Below are 25281 nucleotides of genomic sequence, written 5' to 3' on the forward strand. Positions count from 1 at the left end.
CACCTTTAATCCTAGTACTTGGGAGGCAGAGGTGCTCAGATCTCTGTGAGTCTGAGGCCAGCCTGCTCTACAGAGTGAGTCCCAGGACTGGCAGGACTACACAGAGAAACCCTGTCTCAAACAAACAAACAAAAAAAACCAAAGACAGGGTCTCATGAAGCCCAGGCTGTCTTCTCTTTACCTCTTAAGTGCTTAGATTACAGGCATATGCCATCACACAGAGCCTGTGAAGACTGTGTGTGTGTGTGCGTGTGTGTGCGTGTGATATGTATGCATGCAATGTGCAATCATGCCATTTTACCTGTCAGCACTGTGCTGTCTGTTCTCACCTTACCCCTGTTACATGGGCACAGGACTTTCAATTGAAGACACCAGTCCTGCTCGGTGAATGATTTTATTTGATAAGCAATCTCTCTAGCTCCCCACAACCAGCCCCCCTTTTTAGAAGGGTCTAATGTAACCCAAGTTGACCTTAAACTGTGCAGTTAAGGACAAGCCTCCACTTCCCAAGGGCTGGGATTAAAAGCATGTACCACCATGCCTGACTGAATCCAGGGGCTTTGTCCAGGCTGGGCAAGCATGCTACCTAGTGAGCTACACCTCCCCAACCAAGTACTGTTTTGTTTGAGATAAAACATTGTTAATGGGACTGGAGAGATGGCTCAGCTGTTAAGAGTGCCGACTGCTCTTCCAGAGGTCCTGAGTTCAAATCCCAGCAACCACATGGTGGCTCACAACCACATGTAATAAGATCTGATGCCCTCTTCTGATGTGTCTGAAGACAGATACAGTATACTTATGTATAAAATAAAAATTATTAAAAAATATTAATGAATGTGGTGGTTTGAACAGATTGGGCCCCCATAGACTCCTGTGTTTAAATGACAGGGAGTGGCACTATTAGGAAGTATGGCCTTGGTTGGAGGAAGTGTGTCACTGTGGGGGTGGACTTTGAGTTCTCCTATGCTCAAGTTCTGCCCAGTGTGGAATCAGAGTCTCCTCCTGGTTGCCTTTGGATAAAGATGTAGAACTCTCAGAACCTTCAGCACCATGCCTGCTTGGATGCTGCCATGGTCTTGCCTTGATGATAATGGACTGAACCTCTGAACCTGTAAGCCAGCCCCGATTAAATGTTGTCCTTTCTAAGAGTTGCCTGGGTCATGGGGTCCCTTCCCAGCAATGAAACCCTAAGACAGTGACTGTCTTAGGGCTTATAGGAGAGACTGCAGTTTCACCAGGCTACTCTGTGAGTGTGCAAATTATCCAAGAGCAGTGCCAAAGTGGGTGCTTCATCATCGAGAGCATCTGGCAAAGTGGTCAGCGTCAAGGACTTCAGAGCTCCAGAATGGAGTTTTGATTTTCTCCCTCCTAACAGAGGGAAATGGCAAGCTATGTCATTCTTTCTGGGGTTGACACAATCTCAGGCCCTGGCCTTGAAAATCACACTGAACCAGGAGCTTCAGAGACGAAGGCCTGAACACCCTCATGGCTCTCCCAACCCCTTGGGTGCCAGCCTCAGCCCTCTTGGTGCAACTCCATGACTGCTTAGGCCTGCTGTGGGATGCCTCCCTCAGTGCTGTTCTCAGGAAGTTTTCTCACTGGTATATGGAGTCCTCACACTGGGGGTCAGGAAGTAGATCCCTAGGGAGGGGGGGCAGTGCTGAGGGTGGGGACCATACTAAATAGAGCACATGGGCTGAAGATAAACATTTTATTTGAAGGTATTCTTCGAGGCATACGGAGCTCCCATCATGCACCTCTCCGGGACTGTTCGCCCAACCCAAAGAAAATGCAAGTTAGGGGCCAGGTAGGAGGCCCATGAGGGGCACCTGGAAGCCAACTGACAGATGTTGTCTGAGACCGATGGACAAAGTGGAAAGGTAGGGCTGGGGTGGAGACAGCACAGACCTCTCAGCTCATCCAAACTGGCTTAGAGAGAAAGTGTTAAACTCTTGGCTCCATCGAAGGATGATCTCCTCGCTTTTAGCCACGCTCAGCACATTGTACTTCTCATTCAGCATGCACTTCATTCGGGACATCTATAAAGGGAGGGTGAGTATGGGAGCATGAGCTGAGGAGGTGCCAGAACCCAGGGTAAGAGAGAAAGGGCCAAAAGGAAAGGAATGCAGATGGAGGAGGCCGAGAGGAAGCACCTTACCCTAGACTATGCATAAGGCCAGGAGGCCAGAGGGAAACTCACTCTCCTACTGAGGCTCTCCCTCTGGGTTCTCAGGGCCTATCCCTCTCGTCTGTCCCAGCTGTCCCTGCCCACTCCTGCCTGAGAGGGCCTGGCTCACCCCAAGGCTAGGAAGAGAAGGCAGTGTGGAGCCTCTATCTCAGAACTGCTGAACGGGGCACTGTTTCCACAGCCTAGCTTCTGGAAAAGAAGGGCTTGGAACAGGCCCTCCTAGGCGCACTAAGGGGCTGTGGGGAGGTGAGGACAGGGCTAGCCACTTACCTTTCTGTTCTGGTTTCTCAACAGGCACTGTTGGCTTTTGAAGGAACAGTAGTTTGGGTACTGGACATAGTTTGTGTCACAAATCTACACCAGGAGAGCCAGGGAAAGAGAGTATCAAAATCCTGACATGACACTAGTGTCTATCTTAAGGGCAGTGGCCTCCTGCCCTGGGTGGGACAGGTATCTAAAGAAGCGAACCTTGCACAGCTGGGGGGGTGCCACCCACTGTGCTTCCTTCACCTCCTTTCACCCTCCCTCATGGATCCCTGGGAAGCAGTCAGGAGTTAAGGGGAACCAGGAGGGCCTGTCCTATTGGTCAGCTTACTGGGATGCAGAGGGAAGTGCTTGAGGGTCCAGTACATGAATGGCCAAGGGCTTGCTTAGCACACACAGGTGCTTGATACCATCTCTAGCAACACACAGACACAGATGACAGACACACATAGATATACACATAGACACACACATACAGACATAACACAGAGAAAGGGGGGGAGAAAGAGAGAGAGAGAGAGAGAGAGGTGGGAATGGGGAGACAGAAGAACAGTATAGAACATAAGAAGGTGGTTCGATAATCAGGAACCCCATTGGTGATGAGTGAGGGGGAGGGGCAGGAGGATTTCTGATGAATGACAGGACAGTCACTCCCCCGTGGACCCTGCCTACTGTCAAGCTGTGGAGCGGGCTTGGGGACTAGGTCTCAGCAACAACAGATGGTTAACTACTCAGAGGAGGCCGTTTGGAGGCGAGGGGAAATGTGCTGATATCATTGGTCAGGATAAGCACTGGCTGGACTCGCTGGGAAGCGGCTTCAGGCCGAGCTAGGGAGGCAGATTCCACAGGGCTGGGCAGTGTTGGTGGCCACAGTGGGTACAACTTTGGGCCGGCGTGAGCAGTGACTTGAGCAAAGCCAACCAGCAAATGACTGGCAAGGCTGTAGCAGAACCTCCATCACCATCTCTTGTCCCCGAGGGCTGGAGTTTTCTCACGCGGCAGCGTTCCCACTGCTGCGCTGAATGTGAGCCTGCTTTGCTGGGGGAAGGGTGTGAGGTGCTCTGTTGAAGAATGGCAGGGGCCACCAAAGGCTTGGGTCTCAGAGCCAGGATCCCAAGACCAGGCTATTTAGAACAAGTACCTAGAAAGAACTGGGGATGGCCGAGGGAGCTAAGGTTGAAGAAGAGGATCTGACCTTCGTGGGGAGATCCCCATCTTGGAAGCTAAGGAACTCAGCCCTGAGCCAGCTGGAGACTCGGTCATCCTCACAGCCCTTCAAGGCGAGCCGGTTACACCAGAACTCTGCGGTGAGCCCTCCGTACATTTCTAGCCCAGCAAAGCGACCTTTATCTGGGATCTTCGCCTATGGGACAGGGGACGTGTGAGAGGCGCAGGCCTCTCCGCTCCCAGGCTTCCTTCCTTCCCACAGCCCCTGCTGCAAGCTTTCCGGCCGAGGTACCTGGTTGCCCGTGGATATGCTCTGGGCCGAGAGCAAGGGGCTGATGAAAGGTATCTTGTGGGACGCGTCACATTGCTGGCGCAGTACGCTGGCTTCGCTGTGGCACTGTTCTAGCTTCAGGGAGCAGAATGCACAGAGGGGACAGGCAGGTGTGTGTCGCCGTCCGAGATTGTCACAGACCTGGGACAGAAGTTGGAGTGAGAGGCTGAGTCTTGCTTGGCAGGCTACCTACCATTCCCTTGCGTCAGACCTCCAAGCATACTGCTCGGTTTGGTGGTTTTGCCCTAAGGCCTTTTGCTAGGCGTGCCTCCCCTCTCCTCCTTCCTAGGAATTCCTCGGGGACCCCCTCTCAGTGCTTTCTGGGTGATTACTCAGCTCCCAGGCCAGGTCATCTTCATCTACAGGTGGCACCCACATCTTTATTACCGGCTCTGACTTCTTCCCCAAGGTCAGAGTCCTCCTCACCAAGGAACTCACAGGCATCTAACATGGGGGAAGGTAATCCTTCTTACTTAAGCAACCTGAGAGGGATTAATTCTCCTCTCTACTCTGTGAATGACCATGCTAATCATATTTGCAGAGGTGAAAGTGTTGACCAGCAGTCAAGAGCACCATAAAATTGAGACCTGCCTGAGCTACTTGGCCAGACACTGCCTAAAAAAGATGAGCAGTAAGGGACTTACCCTGTCGGAAGGCGCAAGAAGCAGGAGGATCAGGAGCTCAAGATCCTCATGTTCTGGGCCAGCTAGACCTACAGAGAGCCTTTCTTAAGAAAACAAACGAACAGACAGACAGAAAACCCCAGCCAGGCATGGTAGCACAGGTCTTTAATCCCAGAACCCTAGAGGCACTGGCAAGTGGATGTCTGAGTTCCAGGCCAGCCTGGTCTGTGCGGTGAGACACTGTGTCAAAGTGTCAAAGAAACAGCAAACAAACACCTTTAATCCCCAAAGTACTGTCAAATAATATTGGCACTTACTCCAATGTAGTTTAAGAACATTGCTCAAAGTTGGACATGGGTCCAGGCCATTCTATCCCTGAAAGCCATCCTCTGTCAAATGCCTAGTTCCAAACCCGCCAGTTCCTGGAAGCTCTTTCAGAGTGGACTTATGCCCATCTCCTGAGGGCTGGACACCCCTCAGCCCAACCAGAAAAATCTGGACAAACACGCCTTCGGGGAGCCCATCGTTACCCAAGGGGCAGCTGGAAACAGGGCATGGGCTCCTTTGCAAGCCATGCTTACCCCACAGCAGTCGGCAAGGAAGACAACAACATGACCCTGACCCCAAACTTTTATGCATTTTCCTTTTCCTGCAACATAAAATGGACTTCAGGCTTTCCCCATTAGTACCCTATCCTTTTGACTCTGCCTTCTGCTACTAAGTGCTCAGGAAAAATGGACTCTGTTCCCTTATCCAACCATACTACCCTGAGTCTCCATGACCTTTGAACTTACATGTTTCTAAAAAAAAAAAAAAAAAAAAAAAACAAAACTACCGCACCCTTTGATAATATTGCTGACTCTGTATTGGCCTCCTGCACCAGGCTCAAGCCCCTTCCGGCCAGAAAATACATTCATTCTGAGCTCTTCATGAACTTCCGGTTCTTGCTTGCTGCAGAGCCTTTGTGTACACACTATTCTCTCCACCAAGAACCTTCCCCTGTATCCCTTCTTTTGCCTTGTTAACTTCCCCCCAGGTCTCAATTTAAACTCCAGTTCCTCTAAGAACATTCTCTGGTCCTCGCAATCATGGAGAACGGCCTGTTCATGACCCTGGGTGCTTTCTTGGAACTCTCCTTCTCCCCTCCACAGTGCAGATCCCCCTCATGATGTGCAGGTCTGCTGGTTGTAGCAACAGGCATCAAAGGCAAGTACCTCAGATATGCAAGCATTCTCCCACGGAGCACACCCCGGCCTTGCACACCCTCCCATCGAACACACCCCAGGTTTACTTTTCCTTATCTTCTCCCCAACTAGTTTCCTCGAGAGCAAGCATTGAATCTCCTGTTAGCATCCCGAGTGTCTAGCAGATAGCTGGCACCCTATCGGTGTTTGTCGAAGGAACGGGTGAATGCGTGGTATAGGTGGGCACTCAGTGGTTGTTTGCTGAACGGTTTCAAAAGCAGGGAAATGTAAGAGGTAGGGTGTACTGCACACTCAACTGCTAATCAGTCCTAACACTTCGAGAAGGTCACTTGTGCCTAAGAGCTCCAAAGCTGTGCATGCGGCAGAGACCTAGGCTCAGACAATGACAATGAAGGAACACTCAAAAGTCTACCTTTCAGCTAGAGATTGTGGTGACACTTTAATGCCCGCACTCAGGAGGCAAAGGCACGCCGACCTCAGTGAGTTCGAGGCTAGCCTGGTGGAGACAGCTCCAGGTCGGCCAAGGCTACACAAGAAAATTGTCTCAGAAAAAAAAGCAAAACAACAACAACAACAAAACTGAAAAATATCTTTCTGGGGATAGACTTGCTAAGTGTGGAGAAATGTTGGAACTAGAATATTTTTACAGATCCCTCGAAGTGCTGTGATGGTTGTCCTGATTGTCAACTAGACCGCATCTAGAATCGACTAGAAGGAAAGAAAGGCAGGAGGCACTCCTGTGAGGGATTTCCTTGACCAGCTTATTTCAAGCAGGAAGACCTGTCCTAAATATCGGACTGTAGCGCAGATGAAAGGGGGATGGGAAGGAGAGCTGCGTTTCTTTGCCTACTTGGTTCACTCATGCTGGCAAGTCTGCCCTGCCGCTGCCCATGCCGCATCCCCTTACTGGTATTAGAACCCACTTCAATGGCTCCCAGCTGAAGACTGCTGCTGCCCAGGAGACAACTCTCCATGCTTCAGTACCTGGCTGGGACAGCTGAGACAGCCCGACTTGTAGACTGAACAACCACGGCTGGACTAACAACCAGACCGTATCATGACACCCATTCTAGTAAACCTTCACTCTCGTTCGTCTAGAGAACCCTGGCACAGATTATGGCACTGGTCTCCGGCGAGACAGCCACCGACCTCATGGCAGGTGGCATTGGGGAAGTATGGCGTGTTTGCCTTACTTGAAGACTTTTTGATTTTCCTGTCTTGCACATAATGCTTCTGGTGAAATTAGCATCCGTGGACTTACAGAATGCCTTAGCCGCCATCATGGTATTCCCTCAGCTTTGCTCTCTAATCAAGGAATTTGTTTCTCAGCCCAGCAAGTGGCCAGTGGATGTACATCATTCATGGAAGCCACTGGTCTTACCGTGTTCCCACCAGTCTGACGCAGCTGGCTTGACCAGATGGTGGGTGTGGACTTTCTAAGTTTCGATTTGTGTGTATGAGTGTTCTGGGTCCATGCATGTCTCTCTGTCTAGCGCCTGTGTACCTTCTGCTCTTGGCGGCCAGAAGAGGGTGTAGGATTCCCTCATGTTCCTCAGGTTGTGGAACTAGAATTGCAGATATTTGTGAATCACCATATGAATGTTTACCATTAAACCTGGGTCAATTGGAAGGGCAGCGAGTCCTCAACCTCTGAGCCATTGTTCCAGCCCCTGGATTTGGTTTTTTAAAGACAGTAACAGTATCAATTAGATGGAAGTAGCCTAGAGGGCTGGGGTAGTGTTTTCCGGAAGACTGTATATGTTCTGAATCAACCTCCAGTACACAGTGTTTCTTTTTTCTAGAGCCAGGAGTGAAGGAGCGGCAATGGGGGCAGAATTCTTCACTATCACCTCTGTGACACCCTAGGAACAGTTTTGCATCCTGTTCCTTGGGCTTTATGCTCTGCTAGCCTAGAAGTTTTGGTTCCACAAGGGTGAGCGCTCCTGCCAGGAGTCACAGTAAACACTCCACTTAATTGGAAACCAAGACGTCCCATTGGCCACTTTGGGCTCATGATACAAGTCATTGGGGGTAATAAAGGGATAATTGTTAGGAGGGTGATTGATCAGATTACCAGGGGAAAGCTTCACAATGGAGATAAAATCATGTCTGGTCTGCAGAGCTCCTCTGGGCACTGGTTCCCAATCTTCCTAATGTCCTGACCCTTTAACCCAGTTCCTCATGTTGTGGTGACCCCCAACCATAAAACTATTTTCATTGCTACTTCATAATGGTGATTTTGATACTATTATGAATCATAAATATCTGATAGGCAGGATGATATAATATGCAACTCCCAGAGGGGTCACAACCCACACATTGAGAACCACTGCTTTACGACATCTCTCGGTGTTACCATGACTCGTGATAATGGTCAGTGGGAAACTACAACCTAATCCAGGCAGAATGACTGAGGGTCCAGACCCTTCAGGGATAAAGGAATGAATTACTCCTCCATGGGCAGAGCCAAGGCCTTCCCAGGTGCTTCCTGAGGGGAGGAAATACAGGACGAGGAACAGAGGAAGGTAAAGTTAGCGAAGGCCTTGTGACCAGTCACCGCAATGATTGTGCCTGACTCGAGGGCTCCTGACCATGTTTGTGCAGTCACATATATATTAAACAGATATGTGTGTTTTCTTTCCTCTATCTCTTTATCATGTAACGTAGCATCCACTGAGATACTATCAATGTTTCAGGGTGGTAAGTATATATTATCAGACATCAATTATGGGACACTGAAAGACTAAGCATTCCTCTACAACAGATTTTGTCATCTCTTCTTAAACAGTGTTTAGTCATGTGTGGGGCGATTATATCACGTGCAGGCACAATCGTAACCTTGTCATTATTTTCATCTGGAAGGGAGGCGTGACATGTAGAGCTATGACTGGGTGCCGGCAGACACGGGGCAAGTGTCTGATCGTTAATCTTAGTTGAAAACTAGACTGGATTCGAAACCGACTGAAAACAAGCCACCTGGAACTCTTGTGAGGGGGTTTCTTGACCAGATTATTTGCAGGGAAGAGACTGATCCTAAATGTGGGTGGCGCCTTTCAGTAGTAGCCCAGGTCAAAGGGAGACAGGAGGCTTTGCTTTTTGCCTGTCTGTCCTGTTGGTGCGACATTCCTTCACTGACATTAGAAGGGCTTCTTTGACTTCCAATGTAGCCTGAAGACCAGCTGCTCTCCAGGAATCCTCGGTCTTTCAGTGCCAGACTGGGGCTGCTCAGGGACACCTAGTCTCACAGATTAAGCAACTATCAGACTCTCTGGTGTGAGACAGACATTGTTGGACCGTGCAGACTGTATCATGTAAGCAAATCTAATAAACCCCCTTTCACGGTGTATTCATTCTATCTGTTCCGCTTTTCTAGGAAAATCCTAGTTTAAGTGTTTTCCGTTATATGTTAATTTTTGGTACTGGGGGTTGAACGTAGGGTCTTCTGCATGCTAGGCGAATGCTCTACCACTGAGCTTCATCCTCAACCCTGTTTCCCTGTTTTTTTTTTTTTTTTTGTAGCTGGGTTTCCCTAAGTTGAACTCACTCTGTTGCTCATTCCAGAGTGAACTGGTGACTCCTTTGCTTCAGCCTCCTAAGGAGCTGGGACTACAGCCCACGCCTCCAGACTCAACAGGACTTGGCTCTAGAAACCTTTTAGAAAGAAATAGAGCTGAGGCTAAGGCACAGCTAGGTACTGAAGGTGCTGAAGAAGATTCAAGGGATGGCTCACAGTCTAATAACGTGAAAAGCTGATGTATGCATTCCAGACCAGACTGGCTTCCAGACTAGGTCTAGAGCCTTCCTCTACAATAGACGTCCTTCCAAGGAGCCTCTTCAACTATGTCTCAAGCTTTCCTTACCCAGCCCCATCACCCATGGCTCACACAGTGCCAGGCCCATGGGATGTCCATTAAATAATATGGTGGACATACCGAATCCCCGAAGCCAAGGATCTCCTCCTCCATGTAGCTCCAGGCCTTGGCTGTGGGAGTCATGGTGCAGGTATTCTCCATAATGGAATAGCATAGCACCATCAGGGTCTCCGTGTGGGGCAGCTGCTGGAGGCTGCAAGAAGACAGTACAGACTGGTAGGGATGGGCTAGAGGGCTGGGGCAGAAAACCACATCCACTCTTCCCCTACGCTGAGCACTTGGTCTTGGTCATATGCACTATTCAGCATGCTTAGCAGAGGAGCTCCATCCTGGAGTCTGAGAGGACCTTGGATCAACTGCCTACTTTTCCAAGAGGAACAGAAGTCAAAAATGGAGAAACAGTGGATGGAGAAATGGCTCAGTGGTTAAGAGACCTGTTGCTCTTCCAGAAGACCCAAGTTTGGTCCCCAGCACCCACTCTTGCAGCTCACAACCATTCATTTCCTGTAGACCCAAGGGATCTGAGGCCCTCTTATGGCCTCCTCCGACACCTGCACACATATATCTACACACGCGCGCGTGCGCGAGTGCATACACACACACACACACACACACACACACACACACACACATGCGCGCACACACACAGAATCATACACATATTATGCCTAAGTAAAATTAAGTAAATATTAAAGAACAACAATAACAACAAGATGGAGAAGTAACTTTCTGAAGGCTTTAGTGCCAATCAAGGCCAGAGATAAGACCAGAACCCAGGGTGAGGCTTAATTAAAACAAGGATGGGCACAGAAGAGGAGGGGCCCGCCATGGCTAGCGTGCTTGAAGCCTAAGCAGGTCTGAGTGGGTCTGGAGACCAGCATTTGCAGAGAAGGCAGCAGGGATGGCAGGGCCCATGGAGAAGTCACAGTTTCCTGTACCTGCCAGTGCTTTGGCTTCTCCAGGAGTTATCGTACAGTTTGTTCATCTCATCCATTTCCTGGGCTGACCGAATGAGCTCCTGGATGTTCTCCATCATCAACGGAGCAGACTCCACCTCTCGGACCCGGGGAGTGAAGAAGGAAGGGTTGGAAGACAGGGACTGAAACTTGGGCTCTGGGTTTGACTGCAGTCTGGATGCTGATCGAAGCCTGGACGAAGACTCTAGACCCTCCTCTGTCCCCTGCCCCTCTTCCTGCTTTGTTTCCTCCTCCTCCTCTTCCTCTTCTTCCTGTTCTTCTTGCTCCAGCACTTCTTCTAGCTTATGTTCTTGGATCTGCTCCTGCTTGTGCTGCTCCTGGCCTTGCCTCTGGCCGCTCTGTTGCTCCTTGCCTCCCAGGGACAAGGATGACTGGAGCAGCTCCTCCACGTTGTTGTTGAGCCGATCAGGCCAAGGCTGGAAGGCCTGGCGTTCTGTGGCTGCAGCAAGGTTTAGGAGGGACCAGGAGAGAGAAGAGAAAGAAGGGATCAGATTTCCATCCCCCGGAGAAACCACATTTATATGTGCAGCTGTGAAGGTACAAGTTGTAAGCTCAGTAGCTGGGAGGTAGAGACAAGAGGATCAGGACTTCAAGTCCAGCCAGCTCAGCACATATTGAGCCTGAGGCTGGAACTACATGAGCTCCTATCTTAAAGTGAGGTTGACACAAGCATTTTGTCTGTCTGTTTGGTTTGGATTGTTTTGGATCAAGATATTGGGGCTGGGGAGACAGCTTAGTTGGTAAAGTACTTGCAAGTATGGAGACCCAAGTTCAGCCCTTAAAATGTACATAAAAGCTTAGTATGGTAACATTTACTTATCATCTCAGTGCTTGTAGAAGCAGGATGCAGTGAGGACTTATTATTATTATTATTATTATTATTGAGATAAGGTCTCACTATGTAGTCTTGGCTAGTCTGGAATGTTCCCCTGCTTCCTGGGTCCTAGGTGTGTGACCATCATGCTCAGCAGAGCTGGGAGTCCTTTTTTTCCCCCTTTCCTTTTTATGCATCTTTTTAGTTTTTTTTTTTTTTTTTTTTTTGGTACGAAAGTACATAGTTGCTGTTTTCAGACACACCAGCCAGAACCCAGAAAAGGGCCTCGGATCCCATTAAAGATGGTTGTGAGCTACTATGTGGTTGCTGGGAATTGAACTCAGGACCTCTGGAAGAGCAGTCAGTGCTCTTAACCGCTGAGCCATCTCTCCAGCCCCATGTGTATCTTTTTCTTTTTGGATATGATTATCTTTATTTTTATGATCTATGTGTATTGCTGTTTTGCCTGCATGTATGTTTTTTTAAAGATTCATTTATTATATATAAGCATACTGTAGCTGTCCTCAGACACACCAGAAGAGGTCATCAGAGCCCATTACAGATGGTTATGAGCCCCCGTGTGGTTGCTGGGAATTGAACCCCCATCCTCTGGAAGAGCAATCAGTGCTCCCAACCATTGAGCCATCTCTCCAGCCCGCCTGCATGTATGTTTGTGTGAGGATGTTGAATCACCTGGAACTGGAGTCACAGATAGTTGTGAGGTGTCATGTGGTTGGTGGGAATTGAATCTCTGTTCTCTGGAAGAGCAGTCAGTGCTTTTAACCACTGAGCCATCTCTCTGCCCAGCAACAAGTTTATTGAAAGACCCAGTCTCAAAAACTAAGGTGGTCTAAGCTGGGGATAGGGGTATATACCCTTAATGCCAGCATGCTGGAGAAAGAGGCAGATCTTTGTAAGTTCTAGATAGTGAGTTCCAGATCAGCTAGGACTTCATAGTTCTATCCTGTCTCAAAACAAATAACCACAGTGCCTGAGGAAAACACCCAGTGTTGACCTCCGATCTACACACACTGGACATATTATGTACAAACAAGGACATTACTATAACATGCTGGTGGTATGTGTCACCTTTTCCTTGTTTTACAAGGGTACCTGTTCCCTAACTCTTAGAGCAAATGTTACCTTTTATCCATGGCACCTAGAGAACGCCATGTAGTCTAAAGAACTAGCAACTAACACCTTCTATTAGAATGAGGTGAATCATGTATAGAACGTATGCATAAAACAAGTATACATTCATACCATTGCACTATATGCCCAGTCCAAATACTCTCTAAAATGAAGATATCAATTTACAAAAGGCCCACAGGGCTTTTATTTTTACTTTCATTTTATGTGTACAGGTGTTTTGCCTTAATATACTCCAGTGCACCACATTCATGCAGTGCCTGTGGAGGACAGAAGGGGGCGTTGGATCTCCCAGGAATGGAGTGACTGTTGTGCACTGCCTAGCCGGAGCTGGGAACTGCGCTCCCCACTCTGGTGGTCTCACCTGTGGCATGGGATGCAATGGGGGTGGTCATGGAAGTGGGAGGAACTTCTGCTGAGGACTCCACCTCCTTGAGAGTGTTGGGGGATAGGATGGAGACTGGCTGGGAGCAGCGCACCCTCTGCAAGGGAAAGAAGGGAAATCGAATGCCTTTGCCAAAGAGTAGCCACTCCTGCCCCAGCAGGTTGCTCAGTCCCTTCCCATCAAGTCACAGCCCCCACAATTCCTGTGCAGGGAGGGAGGAACTCAGTTCCTCTAGGGAGCCTCTACTTCTGAGAAAGGGCATTCTTCACTCTTTCCCAGCTGACCTCTTCTTTACACAGCAATGAGGGTGGTCCAGCCAGCATGAACACCCAAGGTGAGACTATGCCCTCCTTGGCAAACTGATGGGGTATGTGCACTAACATGACGGCCTTCCCGGAGCCCTTCCTCAACTTCCCACCCCGACAGCACTCCCTTGGCCCTGGATCAGCAGATCCAACCTTTCTCACCTTGGCATAGTAGACATGGTTGGAGCAACGATACTGAGCAAACTGGCAGAAGGACTCAAACCAGGAAGCATATGGGAGGTCAGAGCAGACAGCACCTGAGGAAGGACAGCGCCCATGGAGAGGCTGATTACAGGAAGGCCAGGGCTGAGTCAAGGTCTCCAGGAATGAGAACAGGTTCTGGGGTGACTCTCAAACGAGCGCGAAGCTTTTGCCCTGAGCCTAGGTGACCTCTGGATGCCTAGGTTTTCCCACCAGTCTGGCCCTCACCATCTGGTACCAATCCGTGGTTTTCGTATTGGTCCAACTGAACGAGAGTGGGGTTCCGGCAGCCGTGGGTTGCACGGAGGCGGCAGGTGGTCTCTGCCTTCCAGGTTGGGGTCAGCAGGGCGAAGAAGCGTTCATATTCACTGGATGAGAGAGGGCTGCCTGGCGTGGTGGCTAAAGATTCCTCAGCTGAAAGGGTTGTTTCAGGCAGGAGCAGCACTGCAGGGTAGGGGGACAGACAAGAATGGACTTTAACCCACAATGCACTCCGGGTCCAGTGGCCAGACACAGTCTATCAGTAGACCCTCCGTCAATGAACTAAGAACTGGAGTGTGTATGTATGTGTGTGTGTCTATAGTGGAAGGTACAAGAGATAAAAGACCAACCTCTCCCAGGCTTGTATCAGGTACAACTCAACCACCTGCAGACAGCCGCCTCAGAACCCATTAAAAAAAGGAAGCTCAGGGGACAGAGCCCTTCAGGAGCGTAAGGGAGCCCAGGGGAAGATCCACCGGAGGTTTCAGACCGCAGCAGCTTCCAGCGGGCCAAGCGTCACCTCTCACCTTCCAGAAGCATCAGAAGGAAGCCAGCAGCTAGTTTCATCACGGCCTGGGAAGATCCACCCGCGTTTTCACAACAAAGCGACCTCCAACGGGCGGGCCCTCGGGAAGCTAGCGCGGAAGGCAGGAGGCACGGCCGCTACGTCACAAGAGGTGAGGGCGGGGCCAGGCCACGAGGTGACCCCCATCTGAGCTGCACCAGTAGCGGGCCAAGGAGCGAAGTCAGAAGCCACAGGCTACTTGCAGCCCTTCCAGTCCAGGCTCAACAGCGTGTCTTCAACAACGTAGGACCTCTACTGCTTGGTACCACTTTCTTCGGATTTATTTTTGTGCTGCCGGGAAATGAACCTAAAATCCCATTTCTCCAACCACAGAGCTAGCTGTCTGGGTGCTCTTTCCTGCCACTTAACACCTCGACCCAGGAGGTGTGTACTATCACTCCTTCTTCAGATAAAGATGGTGGGCTTCGTGAAGCAGCGTCCGCAGTTTTCTGGAGACCAGGCTGTTGAGTATAGGCAGTGCCGTGGGCAGCGGAGCTGGAATGTCTGAAATGAAGGTGGGGAGGGGCGGGGGGAACTAGGGAGGACACCTCTTAGGCAAGAAACAGACCCAAAGTTAAAATGAACGCAGGGCTGACCAAGGCGAACACATGTGTAAGGATGATTTAGTGCTCTAAGGGATACTATTCCAAGAGGGAGGCGCCTAACACAACTCAGTGGGAGATGGAAATAAAGTACCTGTTTTGTATCTATGCTGTATTTAAAAGGAGAAATCAAGTTAACACTATCACAGCACACACATATAAAGCAAATACATGATTTATTGGAATAGGGTGAAAGGTGTTTCACGGAGAGCAGATACGTAATTACAAAGTTCTGAGTCCCCCAATGCAAGGCACCCCTCCAGGTGGAGAAGCTGTGGATACCACAGGACAAGGCCCATTTTGGGTTTTATGTCTTGTCCTATTTCTGGCAAGCCATCCTCCTGCCTCCCATCCAATCCAGAGGATGCAAAAAGGATGCTTACCACACATATGTAAACAGTCTCTAGAATAAACACAGCAGGTTAGCACGGACAGCTTTTATTTACCTACCCCACCTCCTTTTACATGTGAGTTATCTGTTCCACCTTGCCCTTTTCCCATTCAGAGTCAGCAGAAATCCCTGGGCCATAGAGGTTGGGGTAACCACTCAACTAGGCCACAGCCCAAATGACTTAGAAGATCCCTCCCCGTGGGGAAAAGGAAGAGCACAGAGAAGGCAGTCTGTCCTACCTAGCTCCCAATGGGGGGAGGGGACTGGGAGAATGCCCCACTCCACTGCCCCAGTCCTTAAGTCAAAGCAGGGGGAATGGAGGACCCTCCCTCTGAAATACAGCACCAACCTCACCACGGAGGCAGAAGGACAGTGAGTGGGGTTACTTCCAGCTGAGGGAGAGGTGGAAGGAACACACCGTCAGCGGCTGTGGTACCCTCCCTACTGGGGTTTGGATGCAGCCTCAGCACCGAGTGGGGAGAAGGGAGAAGGGATGATGTCAGCGCACTGTCCTCATCTCCCTGGACTCCCCGTCCCTAGCACAGGCATTTCTCTCTGTCCACTAGCCCAGGGCAGGGGGATTCAGAAGAAGTCTGTGATGGAATCCAAGGAAACCTATTTCTTCTTCCGTTCTTGGGAGCAGCGTGGGCAAAACCTAAAACCCAACATGAAGAGAAGAGTAAGGCAAGCAGAAAATGAGACAAGCCTGTGTGTTCTCTTGCACTGGGCGCTGGGACAGCCCAGCCTCCCCTGCCACAGTCCTGTCACTCACCATTTCCCTCGAGGCTTGGTTGTCAGCCCCACACAGGCAAAGTGGAACCACTCGATGGAACACTGGAAAAGGAAGATGGAACACAAGTCATCAAGGAGGGACCTGAGCAGGGTAGAGGAAGGGCCACCGCCGGACTCTGAGAAGTGCCCTTTATTCCAGTTTAGAAACTTCCTCAAGTCCCAAGCAACCCAACCTAACCAGCATCCCATTCTGCACCCCTCTTCAAGCAAACCACCTCCTTCTATTCCCGCCCTCACACCCTCAGAGCTCCTCCCCCAACCCTGAGGCAAATGGTTCTCACATCTGGGTTGTCACAGCCAATCATCTCTCCATAGGACACCTGGTGACAAAGGCAATATGTGGGTTCGTTGGGATCCACAGGCATATCCAACACATCAGAGGGGTGGACACTGCCAAAGGTCACTGAGGGCATCCCATACTCAGGACTTCTGCATGCCAAGAGGAAGACAAATGTCATCTGCAGGAAGGGAAGCTACAACCTGCGCTCTGAGATGGTAGAAGATCATGGTGAGGCAAATGAGGTGTGTGGCTTCTTCTCCATCGAGCAGATGCCACAGTGACAGTTTTACTGGCACAGAAGACAGGGAAAGTGGCAAGAAGCAGGGCCGGCTGGGAGGTGGGCTTTCTCTGGCATACTCACGTGCGCACAAGTTTTAACTTCTTCTGGGCAGCCTTGGGGGCTTCTTCATCTGAGTTTTTCCCTTTGGAACGGGCACGGGCAGCTTTTTTCTCCTTCTGGGTCCGGCCTTCTAGGAAGAAAGAGTAAGCCGGAAGGCAGAGACAAAAAAGGGTTAAGTTCTCCTTGTTCCTGATTCAGGCGGTACTGCTTCCTGTTGCTGGAGTTGGCCTCTTCTCCTGCATCTCACAGCCCCGCCCCCCTCCTCACTCTTTTTGCCTTTGCTGGAAGAGCTGTCATAGTCACTTGACTCGATCTGTTTCTCCTTCAGATCAGCCTCAAAACGGGCCAGGTCTGTGTCCAGTCGCCGGATGTGTTTGTCCACCTGTGGGGGAAGGAATGGAAGAGGTCCAAGCCGATGAAAGAAAACACCTAAGGTGGATTGATGAATCTCCCAGACCCAAAACAGATCCCAACACAGCCAGAGGAGGGGGTCTAAGACCCTGAGGACTAGATGGGAGATAGGTGGGAAGCTGTGAACAGGGCCATACCATCTCATAGGTCTGCATGGCCAGCTGCACCTTGTCGTCACCAAATTCCTTGCACTTGCCATAGGCCTCCTGGATCTGTCTGAGAAGGGCCAATTTTTCCTCGGAGGTCAGGCTGCGGGCGCTACTCATATATTCAGTGGCCAACTTATCAATTTCAGCCTTCAGGTCTACAACAGAGACAGGCCTGGGTCACAATGGCTCCTGGTGGCTAGATGAAACATACTTCTTCCTCTTGCTCCTTGGACCTTTTCCAATGGCCATCAAAACCTTCAAGTGAACTGTACTGAACATTCACCGGTACTATGTCTTGTATTCAGGAAATGCAACATACTCAAATTATTTGGGCCTTTTTTGGCTTCTTTTGAGACAGTGTTAATATGTAGCTTAGCCTGGCCTTGAACTTGAAATATCCTCCTGCCTTAGATTTTCTAACACTGGGATTATAAGCATGTGCCAGTGTGCCTGGCTGAGTCTGTCTTAAAGTACCTTCAAGGTACAGAAAACATGGCTGCCACAGTTGGAATTGAGACTACTGCAAAGGCATTGTGGGATTTTCTGTACAACACGTTAACATGAAGTACACTTCTGATGGCATTTCAAGATGCTTCTTTGCAGGGCTTGCTTGCTGCTTGTCTTGCGAGTTTGGTTCCAAAGGCCATCTTCTTTCTTAATGGCATCTCCAGACAGCCCTGCCCTGACTCCTGCAAACCAGGCTGTGTCACTCACTGGTGCCCTGGCCTCCAGATCTCTTTTTTTGAGATAGGGTCTTGCCCAGGTTGGCCTTGAATTTATGATACTCCCGCCTAAGCAGCCAGACCTTGGGGTCTGAAATTTTAACATGTCTAATTCCTTCAAGGAACACTGCTTTTGCATCCTTTCTGTCCACCCTGAGTACCAACTCTCACTCTGTAGCTCAAGATGTCTTAGAACTTACTATATAGTCCAGGCTGACCTCAAACAAGCAAATCCTCCTGCCTCCGTCTCCTGAATGTTGAGAGTTGTGAGATACCACATTCAGCTTGCTCATCTTAAGTTGCTCATCACTGTAACTTGCCCACAATTCTTGTCATTTTTTTTTTCTGTTTGTTTGTTCATCTTAGATAATGCTCAAAACACCTTAATACTAGAGGGCTGGTGATGTTCCAGAACACTGACTTGAAGACCTGGACCCTCTAACATTATGTAGGGCTCATAAAAATGACAATGGAAAGAGGCACAAGACTGTAACCCAGGGCAGCACCAGGCAGTGGGGGCATCTGGGAACACGCCATGCCCATACAGCACTGCATTCCAAGAAGTGGGAGGAGTACATAATTCTGTAATCTCTAGCTGGTCCTGGTGCACAGAATCAAGAGTGACAATGGCACTGCAAGGGAGTCCAGCTGATTCTACCCTCTCGCAGACAGCTGTCAGAGGCAGATGTCCATGAAGATACTTAGCCAGAGCAACTTAGGTCATGGCTTCACGTCCTAGTCTGTTACCTCTTTGAACACGGTTACATAGGATGGAACATAATAGGACCTTCAAAGTGAACCTTCAATCTGGAGCAGAGCAACCTGAGCATCGCAGTGTAGCCTTCCTTAGGATCCCAGGGGATACCTCGGTAGAGCCAAGTCAGCTCCGCGTCCAAGGAGAGACATCGATGTCTCTGAGCTGAGGAATACAGCGCAGCACTCCAGATGTTAACTGATGCCTTTTGTCTCCTTTCTTTTGCTTTTATTACTGTATCTTAGTTTTCTTGTTTTTTTTTTTTTTTTTTCTTTTCTTTTTTGAGAAAAGGTCTCATGTAGCTGAGGCAGACCTCAAACTCTGGTACCTGAGATGACCTCAGAATTTTCTTTTCTCTTTTTGCACAACAGGGTTCCACTATGTAGCCCTTGCCTGCCTAAAACTCAATATATAGACCAGGTTGACCTCAAACTCACAAAGGTCTACTGCCTATGCTACCATGCCCTGCCCTTTCTTTTTAATAGCTTCCCAGCAAAGTTCCCAGCAGCCAACCACGCAGCTGTATGCAGTCTAAGGTGCTGTGTTTGATGATGACAAACACTGCAATGAGGTAGAACTTGTGGTTCTCATGCATCAGCAACAAACAAAACCAGGAGAAATGTCTAGGCTTGGTATCTTCAATTCTTGAGGAAGAAGGTACAAAACTCGCAATACCTCTGAACCTTATTATTATTTATTTTGTACATAATTTGTATGTGTGTGGATGAGTGTGTGCAATGGCCCATAGGTTGTGGTCACAGGGACAACTTCCAGGAGGGTCTTCCTATCGTGTGGGTCCTGGGGCTCAAACTCAGGTCATCAGGCCTGGTAGCAAACACTGCCCCCCCCACCCCCGAACTGTTTTGCCAGCTCAGCATCACTGAGTCCTTGAGGTACTGCCTCAATACTTCCTCTGATGTGGGAAAGTAGAAAAGAGGATGACCATTATCTTCTTTAAGAATTCCATGAAAGTCAGGCTGGAAAGATGGCTCAGGGGTTAAGAGCACTGGCTGTTCTTGCAGAGAGGACTTGGGTTTGGATCCCAGTGTCCACATTGTGACTCACAACCATCCTTAGCTCCAATTCCAGGAGACTGAATCTGTCTTCTGGTCTCTTTGTGTACCAGGCACACACGATATGGAGATACACATATATACATACATGCTACATACATATATATTATATACATTACCCCCCAACCCCAAATCAGTCACAGCTTACCAGATGTTATCGTAGGAGAAAGCAGGCAAACACACAGTGATCAACAGAAGCCAGTTATTCTATACATACCCTCTGTCCTTTGGTCTAGGTCCCTCATGAGCTGAAAGTTTCTCTGCAGTTCAAAGGGGAGGTTTTCAATACCTGGGAAGACACAGAGAGAGTTAGTGGACGACACAGAAGTCTTGGCAAGTGCTCCTCAGCTTGCTGCAGCTGTCTTCTCATTTAACCTTTTATTTATTATTTTTGTTGACGCTGCAGATGGAACCTGGGGCTTTGAGTACGCTAGGCAAGTGTGCTGCCACTGATCTACACCCCTAGCCCGACAGCTCCTTAAGAAAATGACCTTCAAGCTGGAGACAGGAGGAGGAGGAGGTGGGGGAACTGAGAACTCAAATCAGTCTCAGCCACATAGGGAGTTTGAAGCCATCTGGTTACATTAAGATATTGTCTTAAGAAAACAAAACCAAGAACAGAAAAATACGACAAAAGTAAAGTTCAGAGGCTGGAGAGATGCTCAGCAGATAAGACCACTGGCTGCTCTTCCAGAAGACAAGTTTGGTTCCCTGCACCCATACTGAGTGGCTTACAAGTACCTATAACTTCAGCTGTGGAGGATACAATGTTCCTGAGTTACAAGGGGGACATGCATTCATGTATACATACATACATACATGTATATATACATATATACATACACACATACATACATACATGTATATATACATATATACATACACACAAGCACCATTCCCATGGATGCATAGTTAATAAAAATAATTAAAATACTTTTCTTTCTTTTTTAAAAAATATTTAATTTTTATATATGTGAGTACACTGTGGCTGTCTTCAGACACACCAGAAGAGAGGGCATCAGATCCCATTATAGATGGTTGTGAGTCACCATGTGGTTGCTGGGAATTGAACTCAGGACCTCTGGAAGAGCAGTCAGTGTTCTTAACCACTGAGCCATCTCTGCAGCCCTAAAATACTTTTCTAAAATGCAATTCAGTTTTTAAAAAATGAAAGTATGGTTCAGTATTCCCTTCACTTGAAAGTGATTTTTCTTTCTTTCTTTCTTTCGTGTGTGTGTGTGTGTGTGTGTGTGTGTGTGTGTGTGTGTGTATGTGCGTGCGTGCGTGACAGGGTCTCTGTAGCCCAGGCTGGCCTCAAACTTGCTTTGCAGCCAAGAATGACCAACAATGAATTTCTGATTCTTCTCAGGTGTTGGGTCCTAATAGTCCTGTGTCAACATGCCAGCAGTGTACAATGTTGGGGATCAAACCTAGGGTCCCCTTCGAGGTAGGCACCTATCAACTGAGCCACATGCCCAACCCTGAAAATGAGGGATTTATCTGTGACAGAATTCATTTTCCCTTTCTCAAAAGACCCTCCCCTCTTTCAGCTAACCTCCTGTCTCTGCAAGCGCCCTAACCTCTTCCTCTTTGGTGACCTTATTCTATACACTAGCTTTCTCTCTCTGAGCTTCTACCTCCATCTTCATTGCGCTCAACCTTAGCGCTCACTATGCTTGTAACCTATGGCTGTGTTCTACACTGCCTACCTGGCTTTGCTCACTCAGCCTTGCCATCTTCCTGCTCTGACGACTGACACTTGCCAGCAACATCCCAGGAGTCCTGTCCTCCTCACCCCACCCACACTGCCTGCTCCCGCACTCCACATCTGCTTATTCTTCAAAGTTCAGTTTCAGAATCGGACTTTCCCGGATGCTGACAAACACTTTACACACACAGGCTGTCAAGATGGTCTAGCTAGAATTTTTAGTATGGATCCAACCATAATTAAATAATTAATAGTTACTGTGGGTCTGTCTCCCCAACCTTCCAGGACACATACCTGGGTCAATTTTAAATTTCCCTCATGTTTAGAATTGCCTTGTGTATGGAAAGTGTCAACTGAATAAATGCATTCTTAGTTAAACCTTCCCAAAAAGAGTAAAATCTCAGGCTGGAGAGACGGCTCAGTGGGTAAGAACACTGACTATTTGAACTTAAGTCTGTGAACACTAGTCACTAGTATTACTAGTAACAGATTACCAAATCAAATAACTCATCTTTCATCCTACTCTAAAGAAAAGTCTGAGGCAGTTGGTACTACCTTCTCTTTCAAGTGACGTTCTTCCTCCTAGTATTGCCAACACTAGATCAGAGGCTTTCTTGTACTGTCAGCACGAACATCTTGTCCTTGAGCTCACTGTTTTTTATTGTCTGTTCCTTTTTCCTGAATAATCTTTCAGATTTTATGCCTACTTCTAAGGCAAAGATGGTAAAGTAATATTGGCATTACTGCCGAGTGTCCTACACTGCTGATGGTATAGTTTATTTTCCAAGCAGAATTCACCTTGGATTTTCCTTGTCTTTCAATCACAAAGGCATTCAAACAATCTTGCCATGTTTAATATTGAAAACTTACAGTCTTTCTCTAAGACCAGGTCTGCACTTCTGACTTGGATTGCTACCATTAACTGATCAGTTACTTTCTTTTATTAAAATCAATACTTGAGCTGAAATGGCTCAGTGGTTAAGAACACTGACTGCTCTTCCAGAGGTCCTGAGTTCAATTCCCAGCAACCACATGGTGGATCACAACCATCTGTAATGACTTCTGATACCTTCTTCTGGTGTGTCTGTACAGTGTACTCATATACATTAAATAAATGAAATCTTTAAAAGAAAATAAAATCAATACGCTATTTTAAGATGCTAATACTTTAGTTTGGCATAAAAATCTAATACATCCCCAGCCTATTTCTCACTTCACAGTCTCTTAACACAAAACGGCGGGGGGGGGGGGGGGAGGGAGAGACAGACTCTTTTTTGAGAACTGGATTTTCCTTATAAGGTAAACCATTTCAGCGATCAACTCAATGGTCGTTCTATTACACTTAGCAAACTTAATGAGAAGCCACTTTTGAGACATAAATGACCAAAGGCATTAGAGCAAATGGCAGTGAGTGATTAACGACCCCGCACAATTTAGGAAAACAATCTACCTTCAGTAACTGAATCAGAAAATACTTAATCTGCTACCCTTACCCCTTTAAAACCCAGCCCCGATCTCAAGGGGCAGCCCTTCCTTCATCCATACCTTGAGCGAGGCCTCTATTCCCACTGCCCCACCCCCTCCCTTTTCACCCTCGAATAAATCGTCCCTCGGAATCCTTTCCCAACTGTGATCTTCTGGTTACCAGAACCTCGGGGCCATATAGTCTGTTAACCCGGACCCTCTACACTACTCTATGACCGATGACGCCCTTCTCCAGTAGGCTCTTACTGTCCAGATAATGTTCCAAATACATCCCAGCAGCCATCTTGAAGCAAAACAAAGCAACTTCCGATCCTCCCCGGAAGTGAGTGAAACCGGACAGGCGCTGTAACCATTCTTGGATTACAGCCTTTCCGTATCCGAAAGAACTTCCGCCCTTGCTAATCTATCGCCCCCGGATACATCCGCCCGGCGTTGGACGTTTTTTGCGCGCCTATTCAGGGTCGCCCACAGGGAGGCTGCTTTAGCCTGGCTTCCGCCCTTAGTAAGACGCCAGTATGTTTCTGCGACAGGTATGACATCACACGAAGTCGCCATTTTGCATTCTCTAGCAAACTTTTCCCTCCAAAACTAGGCATGTTTGGTAAATGGGCGAATCTGTTTTGTCTAGTTATATTCTGTAAATAACCGCTCTCAACAAATAGGGAATCGAGCTGTTTTGCCTTAATTATTATGAATTTGGTCATCAAAGTCCCAGCCCAAGCAGAAGGTAGATGTTTCTTCAGAAGTTGTCGGGCTTTGCAAAATTTAACCCTTTACATTTCTCATCACTCACTCTTCTACAACAGTTTGTGTAGCCCTCGCTTTCCTCGAATTCATGAATTCTACCTACCTCTGCCTCACAAATGCTGGAACGAAAGGCATGAGCTATGGGAGATCTCATGTTTATGTTTTGTATTTGAACTTAACTATGGTATTAACGTGATCTGAAAAGACTGGGCTATCAAGGTATGTGATAGACATCAGCCTTCACAATAGTCGAAGGTATCACCCGTTGAACAAAAGCAAGAGCCTGGCAGGTTGGTATCTTAGAGAAACAGAACTCAAACCCCTTAATAGTGTGGTAGATTCTTGCAAATAGGTGTAACCTCAAGTTGATACACCTTTCACAGTAATTACACCACATAACACTTTTAAGATAAAATTTTAGCTCCCTTAGCCCAAATATATAAAGGACACAATAAAAGCTCAAGTTTACTACTGAGCAGACGGTAAGACAAGGCAGCCGGATATGGACGCCATTCTAAGAGCATGCTGTTGGGTAATTTACTCTGCCCAATTTTTTCTATACAATGAGAACAGTAGGCATCATCGAGTGAAAGTCGAAATGAATATTCACCCACAAAGAAGGTGCTGATTCTAATCCTTGTGATGAGAACACAGCTGTCAAACTCTCCGTAGTCGGTGCGTAAAAAATGCACCAGGCAGCTAACCAATGGGGTATACTGAGGTACTGTCCTGGATGCCAGCCCCAAATTAAATGGGACTTATTTATCCACATCACTAAGTAATGACAGTTGGTCAGTTCTCAGATATGAGAACATTCGTCAAATTTTCAGTACCGTATGAAGGATTTAATCTTCATGAAGCAGTCTTGGGAAATTAGCTGAATCCTTTCATGGTAAACTGTGAGAAGTCTTAGGTTTCTTGTTATGCTCTGTCCAATACAATGGTCTTCCATTTTAGGTGAACATAACTATTATTGTCATGAGAAGCTCTGCTTTAGGTATTTCTTCAGTCTTAAACCCAGTAGCTGGTTATGGTTTCCATCACTGAAAACCTCTGGTCTTAAGCACTGCAGTCTAATGAGACACTATGTATATATACACATGCCCAGGAGAATTTGGATAAAATAGGGGAGGCACAGGTAGTGCAGGTCCTTTTAAAAGGCCATACATGTCTGTGCCCCCACCTCACCTGCAACAGACAAAAGTTCTCTATGTAGTCCTGGCTATCTTAGAACTCTGTAGACCAGGCTGGCCTCTCAGAGACCCAACCCCCTGCCTCCTGAGTAACATTGTGCACCACCATGGCCTGCTTTGTTTGTTTGTTTGTTTGTTTTTGGAAGGCAAAGGTTAAGGAATATGGCCATTTTGTTAAGTGAAATCTCTTCTCACACATGTAGGCAGTGCAATCCCCAAGATAGCATTTGTACACACGTTTCTAAACTGAAAAGGCCTTGAAATAACACAAGGTGGCTTACCACCCAAGCATCCATGCTCTGCACATTCCAGTTTAAATCCTTTGTG

The 25281-nt window shown here is 48.0% G+C and overlaps 2 protein-coding genes across 4 annotated transcripts; both read right to left on the reverse strand.

Moving 5' to 3' along the window:
* Window positions 1–1738: 1738 nt before the first annotated feature.
* Window positions 1739–14747, reverse strand: ACRBP (acrosin binding protein). The gene is made up of 10 exons (XM_080914584.1): window positions 14270–14747; window positions 13710–13925; window positions 13443–13537; window positions 12955–13072; window positions 10589–11066; window positions 9711–9843; window positions 3912–4091; window positions 3648–3815; window positions 2459–2542; window positions 1739–2039 (listed from the first exon to the last, which is right to left on the reverse strand). Exons 1-10 carry the CDS (start codon window positions 14307–14309, stop codon window positions 1917–1919), a joined length of 1635 nt encoding a protein of 544 aa, XP_080770710.1. The 5' UTR covers window positions 14310–14747; the 3' UTR covers window positions 1739–1916.
* A 321-nt stretch (window positions 14748–15068) lies between these two features.
* ING4 (inhibitor of growth family member 4) lies at window positions 15069–23297 on the reverse strand (the record flags this gene model as incomplete). Of its 3 annotated transcripts, none has more annotated exons than XM_080914760.1 (8): window positions 15069–15955; window positions 16073–16134; window positions 16374–16521; window positions 16734–16839; window positions 16989–17094; window positions 17261–17427; window positions 20039–20110; window positions 23261–23297. In XM_080914760.1, the coding sequence occupies 8 exons, from the start codon at window positions 23295–23297 to the stop codon at window positions 15916–15918; spliced, it is 738 nt and encodes a 245-aa protein (XP_080770886.1). In that variant the 3' UTR covers window positions 15069–15915. The 3 variants fall into 3 exon arrangements, with proteins under 3 accessions (XP_080770886.1, XP_080770885.1, XP_080770884.1); XM_080914759.1 differs by having other exon boundaries at window positions 16980–17094; XM_080914758.1 differs by having other exon boundaries at window positions 16734–16842; window positions 16980–17094.
* Window positions 23298–25281: the final 1984 nt, after the last annotated feature.

The sequence above is a fragment of the Micromys minutus genome (genome assembly GCF_963924665.1).
Source record: "Micromys minutus genome assembly, chromosome: 3".
Classification (NCBI taxonomy): Eukaryota; Metazoa; Chordata; class Mammalia; order Rodentia; family Muridae; genus Micromys; species Micromys minutus.